The sequence below is a fragment of the Sceloporus occidentalis genome, unplaced genomic scaffold, assembly GCF_023333645.1.
Source record: "Sceloporus occidentalis isolate IW3139 unplaced genomic scaffold, rSceOcc1.0.p SCAF_6, whole genome shotgun sequence".
Taxonomy (NCBI): domain Eukaryota; kingdom Metazoa; phylum Chordata; class Lepidosauria; order Squamata; family Phrynosomatidae; genus Sceloporus; species Sceloporus occidentalis.
In genome coordinates this window covers 15,029,391-15,047,632 of record NW_028316986.1, presented here as the reverse complement: position 1 = coordinate 15,047,632, position 18,242 = coordinate 15,029,391, and the positions used below count along the sequence as shown (strand labels likewise).

At 40.0% G+C, this 18,242-nt stretch overlaps 1 protein-coding gene across 2 annotated transcripts in view; it reads right to left on the bottom strand.

Moving 5' to 3' along the window:
• ASB3 (ankyrin repeat and SOCS box containing 3) overlaps nt 1–18,242 on the bottom strand; it is a 91,168-nt gene that overhangs the window by 39,554 nt on the left and 33,372 nt on the right. For both annotated transcript variants that reach the window (XM_089528927.1, XM_089528928.1), the window contains exons 3-4: nt 13,763–13,968; nt 10,836–10,994 (exon numbers count right to left, since the gene is read on the bottom strand). In XM_089528927.1, coding sequence (XP_089385053.1) covers nt 10,836–10,994; nt 13,763–13,958 — 355 coding nt within the window. In that variant the 5' untranslated portion in view covers nt 13,959–13,968. The remainder of the gene's footprint in view (nt 1–10,835; nt 10,995–13,762; nt 13,969–18,242) is intronic.

Below are 18,242 nucleotides of genomic sequence, written 5' to 3'. Positions count from 1 at the left end.
CTCTCTCTCTCCCTCAAGATGGAGGATGAAGGGAGGGCTTGTCTTCTTCCAGGCAGGCCTGGTGGAGCTAGCCTGCCTCCCTCTCCCTCAAGATGGAGGATGAAGGGAGGGCTTGTCTTCTTCCAGGCAGGCCTGGTGGAGCTAGCCTGCCTCTCTCTCTCCCTCAAGATGGAGGATGAAGGGAGGGCTTGTCTTCTTCCAGGCAGGCCTGGTGGAGCTTGCCTGCCTCTCTCTCTCCTACAAGATGGAGGATGAAGGGAGGGCTTGTCTTCTTCCAGGCAGGCCTGGTGGAGCTAAGCCTGCCTCTCTCTCCCTCAAGATGGTGGATGAAACTTGTAGAATGTGGGTTAGACAAGGTAACTGTTTCTTGGATTTGTAATTGGTTGACTGGTCAAACCCAAAGGGGGCTCAACAGTGTCTCTTTTTCATCCTGAAGTGACCAGTGGGGTGCAACAGGGCTCTGTCCTGGGCCCAGTGCTATTCAACATCTTTATCAATGACTTGGATGACAGAATTAGAGGCATACTTATCAAATTTGCAGGTGACACCAAACTAGGAGGAGTAGCTAATACCCCAGAGGACAGGATCAAAATTCAAAAGCTGGGCCAAAGCTAACAAAATGATATTCAACACAGAAAAATGTAAGGTACTGTATTTAGGGCAGAAAAATGAAATGCACAGATATAGGATGGGTGACACCTGGCTGAACGACACTCCATGTGAAAGGGATCTAGGAGTCCAAGTAGACCACAAATTGAACATGAGTCAACAGTGTGATGAGGCAACTAAAAAGGCTGCATCAATAAAAGTATAGTGTCTAGATCAAGGGAAGTAAGTATGCCACTCTATTCTGCTTTTGTCAGGCCCCACCTGGAATATTGTGTCCAGTTCTGGGCACCACAATTTAAAAAGGATGTTGAGAAACTGGAGCATGTCCAAAGGAAGGCGACTAAAATGGTGAAGGGTCTGGAAACCATGTCCTATGAGGAACGACTTAGGGAGCTGGGGATGTTTAGCCTGGAAAAGAGAAGGTTAAGAGGTGATAGAATAGCCTTGTTTAAATATTTGAAAGGATGTCATATTGAGGATGGAGCAAGCTTGTTTTCTGCTACTCCAGAGACTAGAACACAGAACAATGGATGCAAGCTACAGGAAAAGAGATTCCACCTCAACTTTAGGAGGAACTTCCTGACAGTAAGGGCTGTTCAACAGTGAAACACATTCCCTCGGATTGTAGTGGAGTCTCCAGTCTCTTCTGGATGACATCTGTTGGGAGAATGCTTTGATTGAGAGTTCCTGCATTGCAGGGGGTTGGACTGGATGGTCCTTGTGGTCTTCCAACTCTACAATACTATGATTCTATGATTCTATGAATAAATGTTTTAATATGAGTGTTGATTTAATTTTTTTTTAACTTTTGTACTTTCCAGTGTTTTTACTGTACTTGTTTTTAACTCATTTTGTTTGCTACCTTTGATCCAATACTGGGAGAAAGGTGTTAGCTAGTGTCCGACATTCAATGTACCTTCAGTTCAATGTTCAAATTTAAATCAAAAATACCACAGAACAATCAAATGTTTTATTTAAGGAAAATAAACAGAAAAAAATAATACAGAACAGGTCGGGTTGGAGAGTTTAGTGTATTTTTATAACTCCTGGAGTCCAGTAGTTACCCAGATATATAGGAGCACTAAACACAGGCCCTTTAATAACACTGTGTCTTTATATTTGCTTTTTTAAAATACAGATTTTTAAAAAGGAAAAACTAAAGAGTGTGCATCCTTTCAGAGCTTTCCCTTGTCTGATTATTATAGTTTCACAGCACTGACAAGACTTGTACTCTCCATTTAAGCCAAGAATTTGCTTTGACTGTTCTTAATTCCCTCAACAGACTTGCCTCTCCCATTGATATATTAACTCTGCCAGTTTGCAGCCCCAAATCCCTACACATCAGGTGGTTACAGAGGCAGAATTTCTTTGAAAATAAAAGACTGAATAACATCTGAGAACAAAACAACAATAAAACCCAAAATAGCAAAGAGATATCAGACTGGATTTCCACAAGTGCCCCCCCAAAGTTGGCTTTTGGGCAGATTTCCACTGCAGTGTTTTGAAGGCTAGCTCTTAAATGGCAACTCTGAGAAAGGCATTTCTCCTCCAGACAGACATCCACATTTTAATCTTTTCCTCTCTTGAAAACAATATGAAGGTCGCCTGCACAAAACCAAACACTGGTTTATTTATTTTATTTTTTTGAAAAACAAAACCCTTTGAGCAGAGTCAGAATCGGCCACTGGAGTACTTCCCCAGAGAATAGTTTTTTAAAGGCTTTCCCTCCACATGCCTCTTCAGTAGGGTTGCCATAAGTGAGGACCTCCAAACTGGGACAAATGTAGGACAAATGTAGGGCAACATTTTCAAATGTAGGACACATTTTTTTATATAAAAATGGAGGACGCGCAAAAAATTGAGGTTTTTAAAAAAAATTTTAATATAAATGCATGTTTTTAGGCATGATCAAAATGGAGGACATTTTGGCATTATTCTTAGACAGATGGCAGAAATGTATTTGCCCTCGGGTTCAACTTTACTTCTCAGAAGTGTGTACTTGGTCAAGGGACTGTGGTTTTTCTTCACTGCGCATGAGTTTGTAAAAATCACAGCAAGTTACATTGGCCGTGCCTCAGAGGCTTGTTGATATCAATATCATCACCATCATCATCATCATCGCCACCACCACCACTATAATTGTCCAGGAAAGGCAGACTTGTTAGCATTCAAAGCACCATAAATACACAAAAAATGCACTTGCATATATTTAATAATAAAAAATAATGAAAAAATAAATAAAAAACAAGGCAGGGGTGTATATATTTGATAATAAAAATTAATGTAATAAAATAAAAAACAAGCAATAATAAAAATTAATGTAATAAAATAAAAACAAGCAATAATAAAAATTAATAAAATAAAACAAAAACAAGCAATAATAAAAATTAATAAAATAAAAAATAAAAAGCAATAATAAAAATTTAAAAAATTAAATAAAATAAGTATTTTGTATTTTTAAAAATAATTTAAAAACCCCAAAAAACCAAGGCAGACCTAATGGCCACTGACTCAGCTTTCCTCCTCCTCCTCCTCCTCCTCCTCCTCCTCCTCCTCCTCCTCCTCCGGCCCAATTCTGCCCTGGCCTTCAGGCACCCTTCCTCCGGCTCCTTCCCCTTCCTCCTCCTCCTCCTCCTCCTCTCCCCCCTCCTCCTCCTTATGATGGCTGGCGCGGGAGGAAGGGAAGCGGGGCAGGCGCGCGCGGAGGGAAGTGGGGCAGGCGCGCGCGCTGCCACTGGCCCCTGCTGAGGCCTGGGCAGCGCACAAGCCCTCACAGTGGGGGCGCGGTGGTGGCGGCGCTTCTGCCGCCGAGGAAGAGAAGGAAGGCGGAGCCGGAGGAGGAGGTGGGTTGGCGCCGCAGCAGCCGCATTAGCAGCAGCAGCAATGGCCGGAGCGGGCCCCCAAACCGGGAACAAGGCACAGGTGGGGGCCCAAACCGGACCGGGACCAGGAGGGTCCCCCGAAACCGTGATTGGCACAGGGGCCGCCAGGTTATGGCAACCCTACTCTTCAGAGTACTACAAGAACAGCTTCAGAAAATGTTTCTTCTCCCTCTGTACTTGCACACAAGAAATGACTAGATTTAAAGGCTTCAAATCTCCTCCCAAGAGATTCTTTACTAACTTGTAAAAATCCCCGGATATGGATTTAACTTTCTCTATCCACAATTACGTCTCCATTTGGCCATCTACCACCACCAAAATATTCCCTCCTTTATCACTCTAACACCGGCAATAAGGTGGCTAAATAATTAACCATAGTTGAACATAGTTTTTTGTGGAATTTTTTGGCTATGTAGCCGTGTTCTGGAAGAGTTTATTCCTGCAGATGTGGCTGGCATCTTCAGGGAATGCTGGCATGAAAGTGAGTGGGATATATACACTGTGTGACCCTTCATTCAGAGGAAGTGATTTACATGTTAATCTCTGTGTTGGTCTGTTGCTGAATGGCAGTGCCTCAGAGTATCTATTTAATTAATGATCCACTACTGGGAAACCTCCCTCACCCTGGGTAGTTTTCATTTGCATTTGCTGTGTCTTGATTTTGCTGTTTTTCAGGATTGGTAGCCAAACTTAGGCCCCATACAGACAGGCCAAAATAAAGCTACTGCAGGTCACTTTGGAGATATGCTGTTTCAATGATGCATGCGTATTAAGAGTCCGGAAACTGTGTCAAAGCTGCACTCTAGTCCTTGGGACTGGATTGCGGCTTTGGCGTGGCTTCCGGAGTCTTAGCACACATGCATCATTGAAACAGCATACCTCCAAAGTGACCTGAAGCAGCTTTATTTTGGCCTGTCTGTATGGGGCCTTTGTTTACTTTCAGGGTTTCTTCTTTCCGGTTGAAGTTATCCAGATGTTTATGGATTTCAATGGCTTCCCTGTGCATTCTGACCTGATAGTTGTTGGCATGGTCCAGAATTTCAGTGTTTTCAAACGGCATTTTTTGACCAGGATGGTTTATAACGTGTTCGCCTACTGCTGATTTTTCTGGCTAATCCAATCTGCAGTGTCTCTTGTGTTCATTGAGTCTTGTTTGAACACTGCATTTGGTGGTCCCTATGTAGACTTGACCATAGCTGCATGGCATGCAGTAAACTCCTGTGGCCATGAGAGGGTCTCTCCTGTCCTTCGCTGAGCACAGCATTTGTTGGATTTTATTGGTCAGTTTGCAGAGCATCTAGAGGTTGTGTTTCCTCACCAGTTTCCCTATTCTGCCTGTGACTTTTGATGTATGGTAAAAATGCCTTCCCTTTGGTGGTTGTTCGTCTTCATTTCTATGGGTTTTTTCTGGGTCTGAAAGCCCTTCTGATGTCTGAGGTGGAGTAACCATTAGCCTTTAGAGCCCAGTCCAGGTGCCAGGGGTGGAACATCTGGAGGGGGGGGTATGGGACTTACACCCCCCAGGGGCAGGACTTCTTCCCCCCGCCCTCCTGGGCTTTCAGCTGCCTCTCCGGAGACAGCTGAAGACTCGGGGGGCAAGGGGGGAAGAAGAGGAACAGGCATACACCGTTTCCTCCTCCTTCCCTGCACCCTCCCGTGCCTTCAACCACCAGTTCGCCTGTTCCTCCTCTTCCCTGCCCTCTACATGCCACAGAAAATGGCTTTGCATGCCATAGGTTCACCACCACAGCATTATAGTATGGAACATCCTGATTTTAGTACTTAGTGATATATATTTTTCATTTCAGGGTCTTGTCTTTCCTGCTTAGCTTTCCTTCCAAGTCCAAGTCTTCTTTTGTAGTCTTGACTGCAGTCTCCATTCTGATTAAATATTGAGGCATGGTCTGCAAAATCCTGAACTAGTTCAATGTCATCATATACTTTAAAGTTATGTATATTATCTATGATCATTGCTTTTGTTTTCTTAACGTTTAATTGTAAAGCTGTCTTTGCACTTTCTCCACCTACTTTCTTCAGTAATTGTTCCAAGTCTTTGTTATTTTCTGCTAGTAATATCATGTCATTTGCATACCATATTACTACTGCTGATTATTAAACCCTGGCCTCCAAAATCGTAGTCTGACACTCAAACCTCTACACCATACCTACATGTATGTATGTATATTTTATATCCTGCCTTTCTCCCAATATAAGATGGGTTTCATCTGCATATAAAAAATATACAGTAAATACACACCCACGTAGGAAACGCACTTGGCAGAAGTCAGCACATTAAAGCAGGAAAGCACAAATGCTCTCCTGTATCCAGAAACAGTTACATGTGTGCCAGTATGAAGCTAGGACAATTCCATAATTTAAAGGATAACCTAAATAATCTGGAAGAATTTTCAAATGTTATCTGAAAATCTATTAATTTGTGGGTATGAGATTACTCAGTACTACTGAGTGATGACCTCTCTCTCTAACCATAATCAGTCATCATGTTTTCCTGAGCACCCCAGTACCAAGGTCTTGAACTGGGAACTAGGAATGTTTAAGGCTTGAAGATGGGACTTACTGAGCTATTGTGGTTGCCATTATTCACTATTTTTGATGAAGACCAAGAAGAAGGCCTCTCAGCTGTTAGCAGAACCAGAAGCAAAATGGAAGCTCAGGAACTGCATTCCATGAACCACGTATTTGGATAACCCCCAATAAAACTGTTGGAAGTGGAGAATTACAATTCCATTTGCACAGACAGCTATGTGTTTAAAGGAAGGAATAAAGGTAGAAACAAGACACTAGGTATTCTCAGTGATGCTCCTTCCTTGTCTTGTAAGTTATATTGCTTCTTTGAATACAATATATATTCTTTGGTCTGACTATCTCATCTTCCTCTTTTGAATCTTTGCCTTAACCATAGACCTCATCCTCCTATGTCTATTGGACATGTAACTGCCTCATTAAATACTTTCTATTCCCTAAAAATAATCTGTGGTACTTATTGCAAGCTGGCAGTTTGCACACAACACCAATAAAAATAGCACTTGAGTTACTACAGATCATGAATTCCATTCATTAATCAGATTTATAGATGAGCAACCTGTTCTCTGATGGTCTTGCTAACCCATACAGTGATCTACTAGTAGATATCAATCTATCTTCTAACCAGCCCTGCCATCTATGTGGGGATGCACAAATTTAGGATGGCTGAGCTTGCCATCCCAAGAAAACCATTATAGCCATCGATCTGCCTCTCACTCAACTTATGGACCTCTCCTAAGTCAAATCCAACATAAGGTCAAAGAAAAAATCCTTATTTCTTTCTCTCACTGTATTTCCCACAAATGTAGTCATCGTACTGAAAAAAAGATATGCTTGTCTTTGCCAAGTACATGTGGCCCTCTGTATTCTCAGATTGTGCATCCAAGGGTTCAACCATCCACAGCTTGAAATTTTTTTTTTAATTCCAAGAAGCAAACTTTGATTTTCCTATTTGATATAAGGAACACCATTTTACAACCCCACTGTATATAATGGGACTTGAACATCTACAAATTTTACTATCCATATGGGGTGCTGCAACTAAACCCCAGCAGAAACCACGGGCCCACTGCAATCTACAGGCCTCAGAACATTTAAAAATATAAACCAATATTTGGAATATTTTCCAGCAATGTTTTTTTTAAAGACTACTAAAGAAACAAGGACAGGGGAACCTTCAATTTATATAAGCAACCCAATCAAGAACACATAAATAAAGTGCATCAGAAAGGAGCACTTTAGAAAATATATATATAATGGGAACACTCTAAAGAGCAGAAAATGTTAAACAGATACATTTTAATTGCAAAGAGGAAAGATGAGAACGTCTTGACTCAACTCAGTACATTTTTATAAATGTTGCTAAGAAAATGTTCTGGACTGTAAATGTGTCTTTGCAGGGTGCTATCAAATACATATTCTGACATATTTAAAGCAGGCTTGTGAAATGCATTTGCATGATGGGTGAAGGTTTCAATATGTATATTTAGCTGCTAAATATAGACTGAAATGTTAAGTTTTAGCACATGCAAGCAGAAACTGGTGAAAATTAATGGAGAAATCTCAACTTCCCATAAATCCCTTGCCCTGTTCACAGCCGGCAGTGGCAAGTGCCAAAAAACTGCCCACTGCTAGTTGGAGATATCACATGGTAGCATGAGGAAAGTGTTTGAGCAATATCCTTACCAAAACTGGAGGTGTGAGGGACCATAATTTTTCCCACAGAGATAAGAGGATTTTTCTTGGAAATCTTCCCTCAGCGTGACTTGTCAGTTTTCCACTGTCAGAGTCTATACATGGACAGCGATTTTGAAAATGTGAAGAATACTGTTTATTAAGTATATGCTTAACAGTTCAGTTATAAAAACATGACAGAATTCAATACTTCTCAAATTCAAGCCTCACTTTTAAAGATTCTTTATTTTTTGAGGCATCAGTGTCAAAGAAAGAGCAATCACAGCATGGTGGGGTATAATCATGTATGCAAAGGAAATAGTTCATCTGGACATTTTGTTGGGCTGACTTGGGGTTGTACACTCAGCCAGCTCATGGAAGTCCCACCATTCAAAGTTGCACAGATGATCCAAATGCAGGGGACAGAGAGGAGGAGAGAAGTCTAGTACCTATAGAGCATGTCCTATTTTTTTGTATTTTTTACAAGGATGAGAGGCTAAGATTAATTTCTCCCCTCCTGCTTAAGTTTCTGGGTAGACCTAACAATTGGTACTTGGAGTATCTGTTAAATGATTCTAAGAAAAGCAAAACGGAAGTAGTGGCAAAGTTCCTTTTCTCTGCTGTTAAAACACGTAAGATTATGACCCAAACTAAATGAACAGCCTTATTTTTTATATTCTGAATACCCAAACAAATATCCATTTTGGCTATGTGTTTTATGGCTTAGTATTATCTAATGCATCTGTGAGTGCTTCTGTATATATACAAATGTACATATTATGAGTACGTCATGAATATCTGTTCTATAGCCCCATTTTAATAAGCTTTATATGTTTTATGCGTTTTATACACACTTTGTTGTTTTATGGCCTGTTGGCTGAAATAAAGATTTTATATATATATAGTACATGGATGAAATGCTGGCTGGAAAAACTCCATCTAGGGCTTCAGCCAGGGATCAGATGACATGGAGGATCACAACCAGACACCTGATGACAGTGCTGTGGCTGCATCTCCACAGAAGCATGGCAATGATAAGGCTGACCTGGCTACTTGAGAGATTCATAAGATGGACATGAGCAGAAAGTTTTCTCCACAGATCGTATACAGAGCCTCTAATCAGGGCCTTCAGGGAGTCCACACATGTGCAAACATCTATAAAAAACTTGTTTCCACTGCATATCTTCCAGCACCAGAGGATTCCCTCCTTGTCCTAGCCTCATGATCACCCTGCACACCTCATCTATACATCAATATTCTTCCACATCTGGCCATCATGAATCCCACCTCAGTGTTTTACAATCCAGATTACAGATGGCTGCAAAATGTAGAGTCCACAGAATAACCTTCTGAAGAAAACCATTTCACTTTATCACTCCTCTTTGCAGACACACAAACACACGTTAAGTGCACCTTTTTCTATGAGAATACAACTCAGTGCAAGCTGTTTAAAATCAATACAGCATTTCACTATTCCTTTGGTAATACTGACACCTGCTGGCACACTTCAAATATTCTTAGCCTTAAATTATTTAAAGATCCATTGTTGTTATTTTTTATATTTCCTCCAGTAAGCATCAAACTCTTGTATAATTCCTTTCCAAATGTTTTGTAAATTTGCCCTTTCAGGACAGCCCATGGCAGCTACCTTCAGTACATGCCATTGAAGTATAAACCAAGCTCATTTACTTTCTTTTGAAAGCCCTTAATTTAGAAACAAAATACAGTTTGCCCACCTTGCACTGGAGAGGATTATATGAACAGAAAAGGTCAGGTTTAATCTTTAAGTCCCCAGTCAGCCCAAGAAATTTTGTGGTCTGAGGCATGAGGCACATCAGTGGCCTGTTCCACTTGGCCAAGTCAAAGCATGGAATAGCCAAAGCCAGCCAAGTAATTTTGACATCTAAAGCAAAAAAATCCCACAAACACCTCTCCTCATTATCTAGCAGTAATAATAAATGAAGTAAATTACATCTGTAAAATTAGCTACCTGAGGTAGTCACTTCATATTTTCTAATGATAGGTATATTCGTCTGGTATCATGTTCTAGCTTTTGAAAGAGATTCTGTCTAATATATGGCCACAGACCTGCTTTTTAAAGGGAGTGAGCATAGGAGGGGAAAAGCAGATACTAAACTACCTATTATCATTAACATATAATATCAATTCAGAGACCTCAGTTAGATATATTAAGACTTCTCTATCAGTGGAATTTCTCAAATTCTTATAATTTAAGTAACAACACACAGACACATTAGTCAGATCATAATTTGCTTTGGAAAACTCCTCCAACATGGAAAAGTGGTTTGCACACAGTATGCTAGGCTGTTTGAATGACTCAGTGAATGAAAGTCTAAAATTCCATTGCAATTAGCCCAGATGAGAGAATTCTTCCATGGCAGAAACATTAATGAATTCTTTTGCCTAGCAGCTTCATGCTTAAAGACCTGCACAACCTATATTTTACAAATTGCTAGGGATAGGAAATGGGGAATTTGTTGGAACTTCATTTTTTTCACCCTTATTTTTCTTGATTACTTTGGGGAGGGTGTCAGTCTGAATGAAAGTATGCATATATCTTCATACCAATAGCAATAGCAAGTACATTTCTATACCACTTATCAGTGCACTTCAGCACTTCCTAAGCAGTTTACAATGTGTTGCCCCCAACAAGCTGGGTACTCATTTTAGCATCCTACAGATGAATGCCAGGCTAAGTCGACCCTGAGCCGCTGGCTGGTATTGAACTCACAACTCGTGGCTTGTGAGTGAGTGGCTGCAGTACAGGCATTTAACCACTGTGCCACCAGGGCTTTCATGGACTTTTAAAATAATGTGCATGAATTTCCATGTGCATTTTTCTAAAACTTGCATATTTGTATCAATTTTTTCAAAATGTAGACACTTTGTGTATGTTTTTGTGTATGTATGACAATTACATCACAAATGTTAGAATTGTACTGACTTTGAGAGCAAACTTTGTTCCAATTAACATCTAGGTCTGGGAAGTTCAAAATGGTATGCTCACCTTGAAATGTGAGCAATGAATTTCTCGCACACCTCTAGTTAAGATTCAGTCATCTAATACTCTCAGTAATTCTTATTTCCAGCACAGGCTGTACTTACCTAAAAATAAAGGTGTTGTTGCATCATTAGTCAGCTCATTAGGATCAGCTCCAGATTCCAGAAGTATAGCAGCACATTCCAAGCTTCCCCGACTTGCCGAAAGATGCAATGGACAAGTGCCTTCAAACGTCTTTGATCTTATGTAGTTATCAGAAGGTGCTGGATATGGTAACACAAAAGCAAATATTCTTTAAACATTAAATCACTTGTTTTAAAGTGAGATCAGTGAGAGAAGCTTATTTTACATTCTACATCTGGGAACAGCATTTTGGCACTCAAGAGTATACTTGCCGAGCACAGCAGGTGAAGTGCCTGCAAGCACTCAATGCTGTGCGTGTCTACCTTTGAGCAGCACTGCCTGTGGTTTTCTCTATTGTCATATTTATCATTTATGTTCTACTAGGACATCAGCTTTCAACAACCCAGGTAAGAGGTGTGGCCATTCTAGAGCAATTCATCTACCTGGGAATTAAAACAGACTGTCTTATACCATGTAGCAGGGAATACAGTTATAGGGAACATATAACTCCCCCGTTGAAACAGCTTTACTAGCTACTGATTTATTTCTGGGCACAATTCAAAGTGCCTGTATAAAGCCCTATACAGCATGTGTCCATACTATCTGAAAGCCATATCTGAAAGTTTAAGATCTTTCAGTTCCACAACCATCACAGGCATGTTTGATGGGGAAACAGGAGAGAACCTTCTTAGCAGCAACTCCCAGGCTTAAGAATTCCTTCCCAAGAGAAACTAGGTTGGCCCCCTCTGCTCTCTTTTGGCCAGCAGGTGAAGTCATCTCTGTTTACAATCTGTAGCAGAAGGTAATTTCATTGGGGTGTTTTATATTTGTATTTTTATCAGTATTGTTATAGTTTGACTGCCTTTTAAAAACTGGTTTAAAATCATGTTTTTAATATGATCATTTCATTGGATTTTTTGGAAAAAAACTTTTGTGCTATCCATTGTTTTAACTGTATTCTGTTTTAACTCAAATTGTCAGCTGCCTTCAATCCCCATATTGGGAGGAAAATGGTATAAAATTTAAATAAAGAAGCAAACAAATTTTGCAGAGAATTTCAGATACCTGGTGACTTTTCACAGTTACAAAGACACTGAATACAATGACAAGGTTGGAAAACCAGTGTTTATGTGAAAACCCAATAGTTTTCCAATAACTGGCATCACATTCCTGGTAACAAAACTGGGTGCATATAAACAAAGGGGGTAGAAGATGAAGAATCATAACAGAAAGCCTTGAAACAACCTTTCTGCAAGCTGGTGACCTCTCAATATATTGTACTATAACTCCAAAACTATATACAAGTGTTGTACAGGTGTTGAAATTATAGTACAGATGTTGAAATCCAAAATGTGTGGAAAGCCAAAATTTTCCCTCTCCTGCTTTAAGGTATGTTCAAGAGGTATTACTCTATATTTAATTGTTTATGCTGGTGAACATGTCATCTACAAATGCAGCGTAATCGAGGGCTGAGGTGGTACAGGTGGGAGCAGCTACAATAGATTGCTCCACATTAGACTGCAACAAAGAAATCACATTTTTAATACTCTCCTTTGATAAGAGCAAGGGAACATAGTCAAGACAAAGAGCTATAACCAAAACTACTTAGATGTCACCAAGTTGCCATTCCTGTTCTTGCCACAGATTGGTCATGGGCAGAATTATCCCATGAAGAAAAGATTAACTATTAAACATGGACTCTTGGCCAACAATTTAAAGCACACAAAGGCCTTACTAACACAGATTTTGAGTACATAATAATGCAATTTGACACCACTTTAAATGATGTAACTCCAGCCTATGGAATCCTGGGATTTGAAGTTTTGTAAGGTCTTTAGCTTTCTCTGGCAAAGAGTGCTAGGACCTCATGAATTTACAAAGCCCCAGATTCTGTAAGATGGAGCATGGTAGTTAAAGTGGTGTCAAACTGCATTATTTACAGTGTAAATGCACTCTTAGTCCACCAGACAGTAACTCAGTTTGCATGTAACCTCAGACTGTGACACAGTGTTATAAGTTTACAAAAGCTCCTTGACTCCATCCTCCCCTTTCTCCGCCTTCCTCTCACACATTATAATTTCCTCCCACAGTTCCTGCTTCTGTGCAAACTCTGTCAGAGATTAGATTTAAACTAGAGAGTTTATGACAGGTAGCAGAGCTTCTTAGCTCTTACATGGTACCTATCATCTACTGAGGCTCTGCATTCAAGGGCCTGAATCCTACCGACACTCCCAACTTGAGCATTCTCATTGAATAAATCAGATTTACATTTGCATGGACTCAACACTCAACAACTGATTCAACTGGTCTATTCTAGTTGGAATTCCAGCAGGATTTAGGCTCTGAAGCCCAAATTGGCAGACAGTTTGACTCTTACAGAGAAGGGGATCTGTTATTCACTCCTTCCACAGTCAAGGTCAGTTCTGTACATTTCTGGAGTACTTACTTCAGAAATCAATGCCAACTACACTGTAGTTCATGAAAGGGGAACCTCAGGTCCTGAGTCCTCATCTGGCCCTCTCAGCTTTTACAGATGGCCATGCCTCCTTCCCAATGGCAGTATCACCTGGCAGTCTCCTGGGTTTTGTATAGGGTTTTTCTCTAAAAGACCTTCCATTGTATGACTTCCTTACTAGCTGAAAGAAGTTTTATAATTTGTAATTGGGGGGTGGGGGGGTGGGGTGCCATTTCAGCCCTACCCACCAATGTACTGAAGACGCTGACAACCTCTCTGAAATCAAACTCAGATCTTGGGCTAAAAAAGATGCCACATTCTTGTTGACAATTTTGACTTTTTTGGGCCATTCCATACTCCAATACTGGAAAACACAGTGTAATCCATGGAAACAGAAACTTGTCTTCCTTACTTCATTTGTATTTTTCCATGCAAAACCCTATTATATCTCACCTGTGCAGATTAAGAGCTTCAGACATTTGCTTGTGTTATGGAAGGCTGCCTCATGGATTGGCATCCAACCCCGGTTATCTGGAACATCAACACTGTATCCTTGTCTGATGAGTTTTTTCAAACGTTTGGTATCACCTTGCCTTGCTGCAAGGCCAACAGCAGAGCATCTGTCAGAATAGGCCTCTGTAAAATCCATTCTAAGAGATCTAACAAAACAGAAAAGGGAGGGAGGGAAAATAAAATAAATAAACACATACACCTCAAAGCTACTGGAGATCAGAAAGTCAACAACACTTACTATCTCAGCAAACATTACACTCCACTGGAGTATAAATCTACTCAGCCAAACATATCTGATGGGAGCCTCTATTATAAATTCATTTTAAGGAAGTCTTCTCAAATATGTGTAAAGAAGATACGACTTTGTATCTCCCTGACATTTGAAATCTTAACTTCAAACTGCTTTGAATCTGAAAACTGTTGCTGATTAGCCATGCCCTAGATGAAAAAGATGTGAAATCCTATAATCATTCTTCATTGATCTGAGTCTCCAACCTATAACAAATTAAAACATTTGAAGAATTAACAGACTGATGTTGCCACATTTCATCAGAAGCCCCATTTAATTTCAATAAGAACTATGTAAAGTATACTGAGGCTGCAGTTTACCTGAGAGCAAACTCAACAGGATTTACTTCTAAGCAGGTGCATACCGTAGAGGGGGATGTAGGCAAAATATCTTCGTTTCACATACACACCTATTCTCAGGCACTGGATTGTTCAAATGGAAGTCAAAATAATAGGCAAGAAATATTTGTATCACACCATCTTATTTCCCAGACTGAGTACTCCTTAGCCAAAAATCCAAAATGCTCTAAAATCCACAACATATTTCCTGGGTGGCTGAGATAATGACCTTTTTGCTTTCTGAAAGTTCAGTATATACAAACTTTGTTTCATGCATAAAATTTTAAAATATTGCATAAAACTACCTTCAGTCTATGTGTATAATGCATGTATGAACCTCTTGAGTATGCCTTGCTTAAGAAACCTCTATGAAATTCATGGAGGTGCTTTGATGGTGAGTTCCTGCATGGCAGGGGATTGGACTGGATGGTCCTTGTGGTCACTTCCAATGTCTGGTTCTAAGCCTTCTAAATGGATTTCATGTTTAGACCTGAGTCCCACCTCCAAGATACATCATTATGTATATGAAAATATTTCAAAATCAAAAAAAATTTGAAATCCAAAACACTTCTTGACCCAAGCATTTCGGATAATGTGTATTCAATCTCCATAACACCAGCATTGTTTACAATGGGAAGATGATCTCAATTTCACTCTGATTCCAATAATGAACAGCTTATGTATAAGACTAAGAGACCTGTGGCATATTTAAAGTTATTTAACATCATTATTTTGTATGCCATTTGTTTTTGAATTACATATAACACCACACTACTCTTCTTAATTATTGCACCTGAGCTGCAAGTGGAAAATTACAGTTTCACAGCAGTAAAGGTAACACTATGGCATAGGGAGTTATTTGGCTGTCATAGCCGTGTACACAAACTTTGTTTCATGCCGAAAATTATTTAAAGTATTGTGTAAAATATGCAAATACATGTATTCTGAAATCCCCCCAAAAAACTCCAAAATCCAAAACATTTCTGGTCCCAAGCATTCCAGATAAGGGAGACTCAACCTGTATAAAATTGCCTTCAGGCTATGTGTATAAAGTGTAGATGAAATATACATGAATTTGTGTTTATACCTGAGTCCCATCTCCAAGATGTCTGTCTGTCTGTGCATGTGCGTGCGTGCGTGCGTGCGTGCGTGTGTGTGTGTTAGGGATTTTTTTTAAAAAAATAGCAGTATCTTTTGTTTTCTTTTAAAAGTAAATTAATGAAGGACATTGGTGCTTTGCAATGTGTAGTCAAACCCTTAAAAACCTCTATGAAAATACAAGAAAGAGGCATTTGGCAGTAAGAGAATCATGGGAGCCAGTGTGCTGTACTAGTTTGAGTAGCTAAGTTTGAGTGATGGACCACAACTCTGGAGACTAGAGTTCGAATCCCCACTTAGTCACAGAAATCTACTGGATAATTTTAGGCAAGTCACGCACTTTCTGAACCTCAGAGGAAGGCAAAGAGAAATCCCCCTCTGAACAAATCTTGCCAAGAAAACCCCATGATGTGTTTGCCATAGTGTTGCTGTAAATTGGAAACAATTTGAAGGCACACAACAGTAAGAGAATCATAAATGCACTTGTTACCAGTCTTTTGTTCTTTGTCGCTAGCTAGGTTTGGATTTTTGCACAACTGCATTCCCTTCTCTTTTTCCCCCTCTTTATTTTTCTCTGTCAACAGATATTGTCTTTAGGAGGATTTGTCATTGCCTTCCCCTGAGGCCTAGAGAATATGACTTGCCCACAGTCATCCAATGGGTTTCCATGGCTGAATAAGGATTTCTACTTGTCTTTAGGGTCCTAACCCAGGGTCAGACCACTACACCACACTGGTTTGTGGCTGATATGTCAGCTGAATAATTCCCTATGCCACCGTACTACCTCTATCACTGTGAACCAGTCATTTTCTACTTGCAACTCATTACTGGCAATCGTAATTTTAAGATGAGTAGTGTAATCTCTACTACTGCTCCTAAACTATGGAACAACCTGCCGGAGGAGATCCGTCACATTTCCACCCTGACAGCTTTTAAGAAAGCACTCAAGACAGATCTCTTCCAGCAGGCCTTTCCAACTTAGTTACCCTCCCCAGATATAGAGATATTGTCCCCTCATTTGTCTATTCTTCCCCGCCTATGCTTCTGCCTTTTTAAAAATGCTTTTAATGTTTTTATACTATTATTGTTTAATTCTGTTTTAGTACTGGGTATGGGGAGGCGGTAGGTCTAGGGTTTGATTTTTAACTCTATTGTAATTGATGTATTTTATTGTTGTAACCCGCCCGGATTCTTCGTGATTGGGAGGGATATAAATAAATCTTTATTATTATTATTAATCCAAGCATAAATGGCATACAAAAAATGATGTGATATAGGTCTCTTAGTTTTATATCAGAAGCTGTTCATTGTCTGAACCAGAGTGAAATGGGGATCATCCTCCAATTGTAACCATGGGGTGCTGGTGTTATATAGGCTGAGTGTGTCATATACCTTTAAGTTGTTTCTGACTTATGGCGACCCTAAAGCAAACCTATCATGGGTTTTTCGTGGCAAGATTTGTTCAGTGGTTTGCCATTCCCTTCCTCTGTGGCTAAGAGCATGTGACTTGTGCAAGGTCATCCGGGGGTTTCATGGCCAAGCGAGAATACTCCAAATGCTTGGCCTAGCTAATATTTTTCGGATTTTGAAATATTTGAATATATTTAATAAGGTATCTAGGAGCTGGGACCCAAGTCCAAATATGAAATCCATTTATGTTTCATATATACCTTCATATACACCTAGCCTGAAGACAATTTTTTTCGTTTTAAATAAATTATTTAAAATTATTATTTTTAAAACGGGTTGATTGAACAATTGATAAGGTTCGCCAGGCTTAGGGTCGCCATAGGTCAGAAACAACGTGAAGGCACACAACAAGAGGATATTTTTTTAAATACATTGCTGGTTGAAAAAGTAGTATGCTGTTGACATTACTGTACACCACTGACCTTTTAAGCGAAGTGGATATTTTTAAAATTGATTGATTTAATTTGATTTAAATTGATTGTTTTTAAAACAGATTAATTGAAAATTAATCTACCTTAGGGTCACCTAAGTCACAAATGATTTGAGGGCACACACAAATACTTTAGCAATTGAATAAGTAGTATGCAGTTGACATTTCTGTACCCCACTAATCTATTAAGCAAAGTGATCGTTTTTTAAAACTGATTGATTCAATTTGATTTAAACTCAGAAGAGGAGGTTAAGAGGTGATATGATAGCCCTGTTTAAATACCTAAAGGGATGTCACATTGAGGAGGGAGCAAGCTTGTTTTCTGCTGCTCCAGAGACTAGGACCCGGAGCAATGGATGCAAGCTCCAGGAAAAGAGATTCCACCTCAACATTAGGAGGAACTTCCTGACAGTAAGGGCTGTTCGACAGTGGAACACACTCCCTCGGAGTGTAGTGGAATCTCCCTCCTTAGAGGTCTTTAAACAAAGGCTGGATGGCCATCTGTCAGGGATGCTTTGATTTGGATATCCTGCATGGCAGGGGGTTGGACTGGATGGCCCTTGTGGTCTCTTCCAACTCTATGATTCTATGATTTAAATTGATTATTTTTAAAATGGGTTGACTGAAAGATTGATAAGGGTCTGTGGCGCCCCTTTTATCTCTGGGTTGGAGGCAGGGCAGCCTCACTGGCAGCCCTGCAGCCCCAATCCGAAGTTTTTCCTGGCCACAGAAAGTTTTACTGTGGCGCAGAAAAGGGGTGTCCTTGGGGCTTCATGCCCCTGGACACCCCGGGAG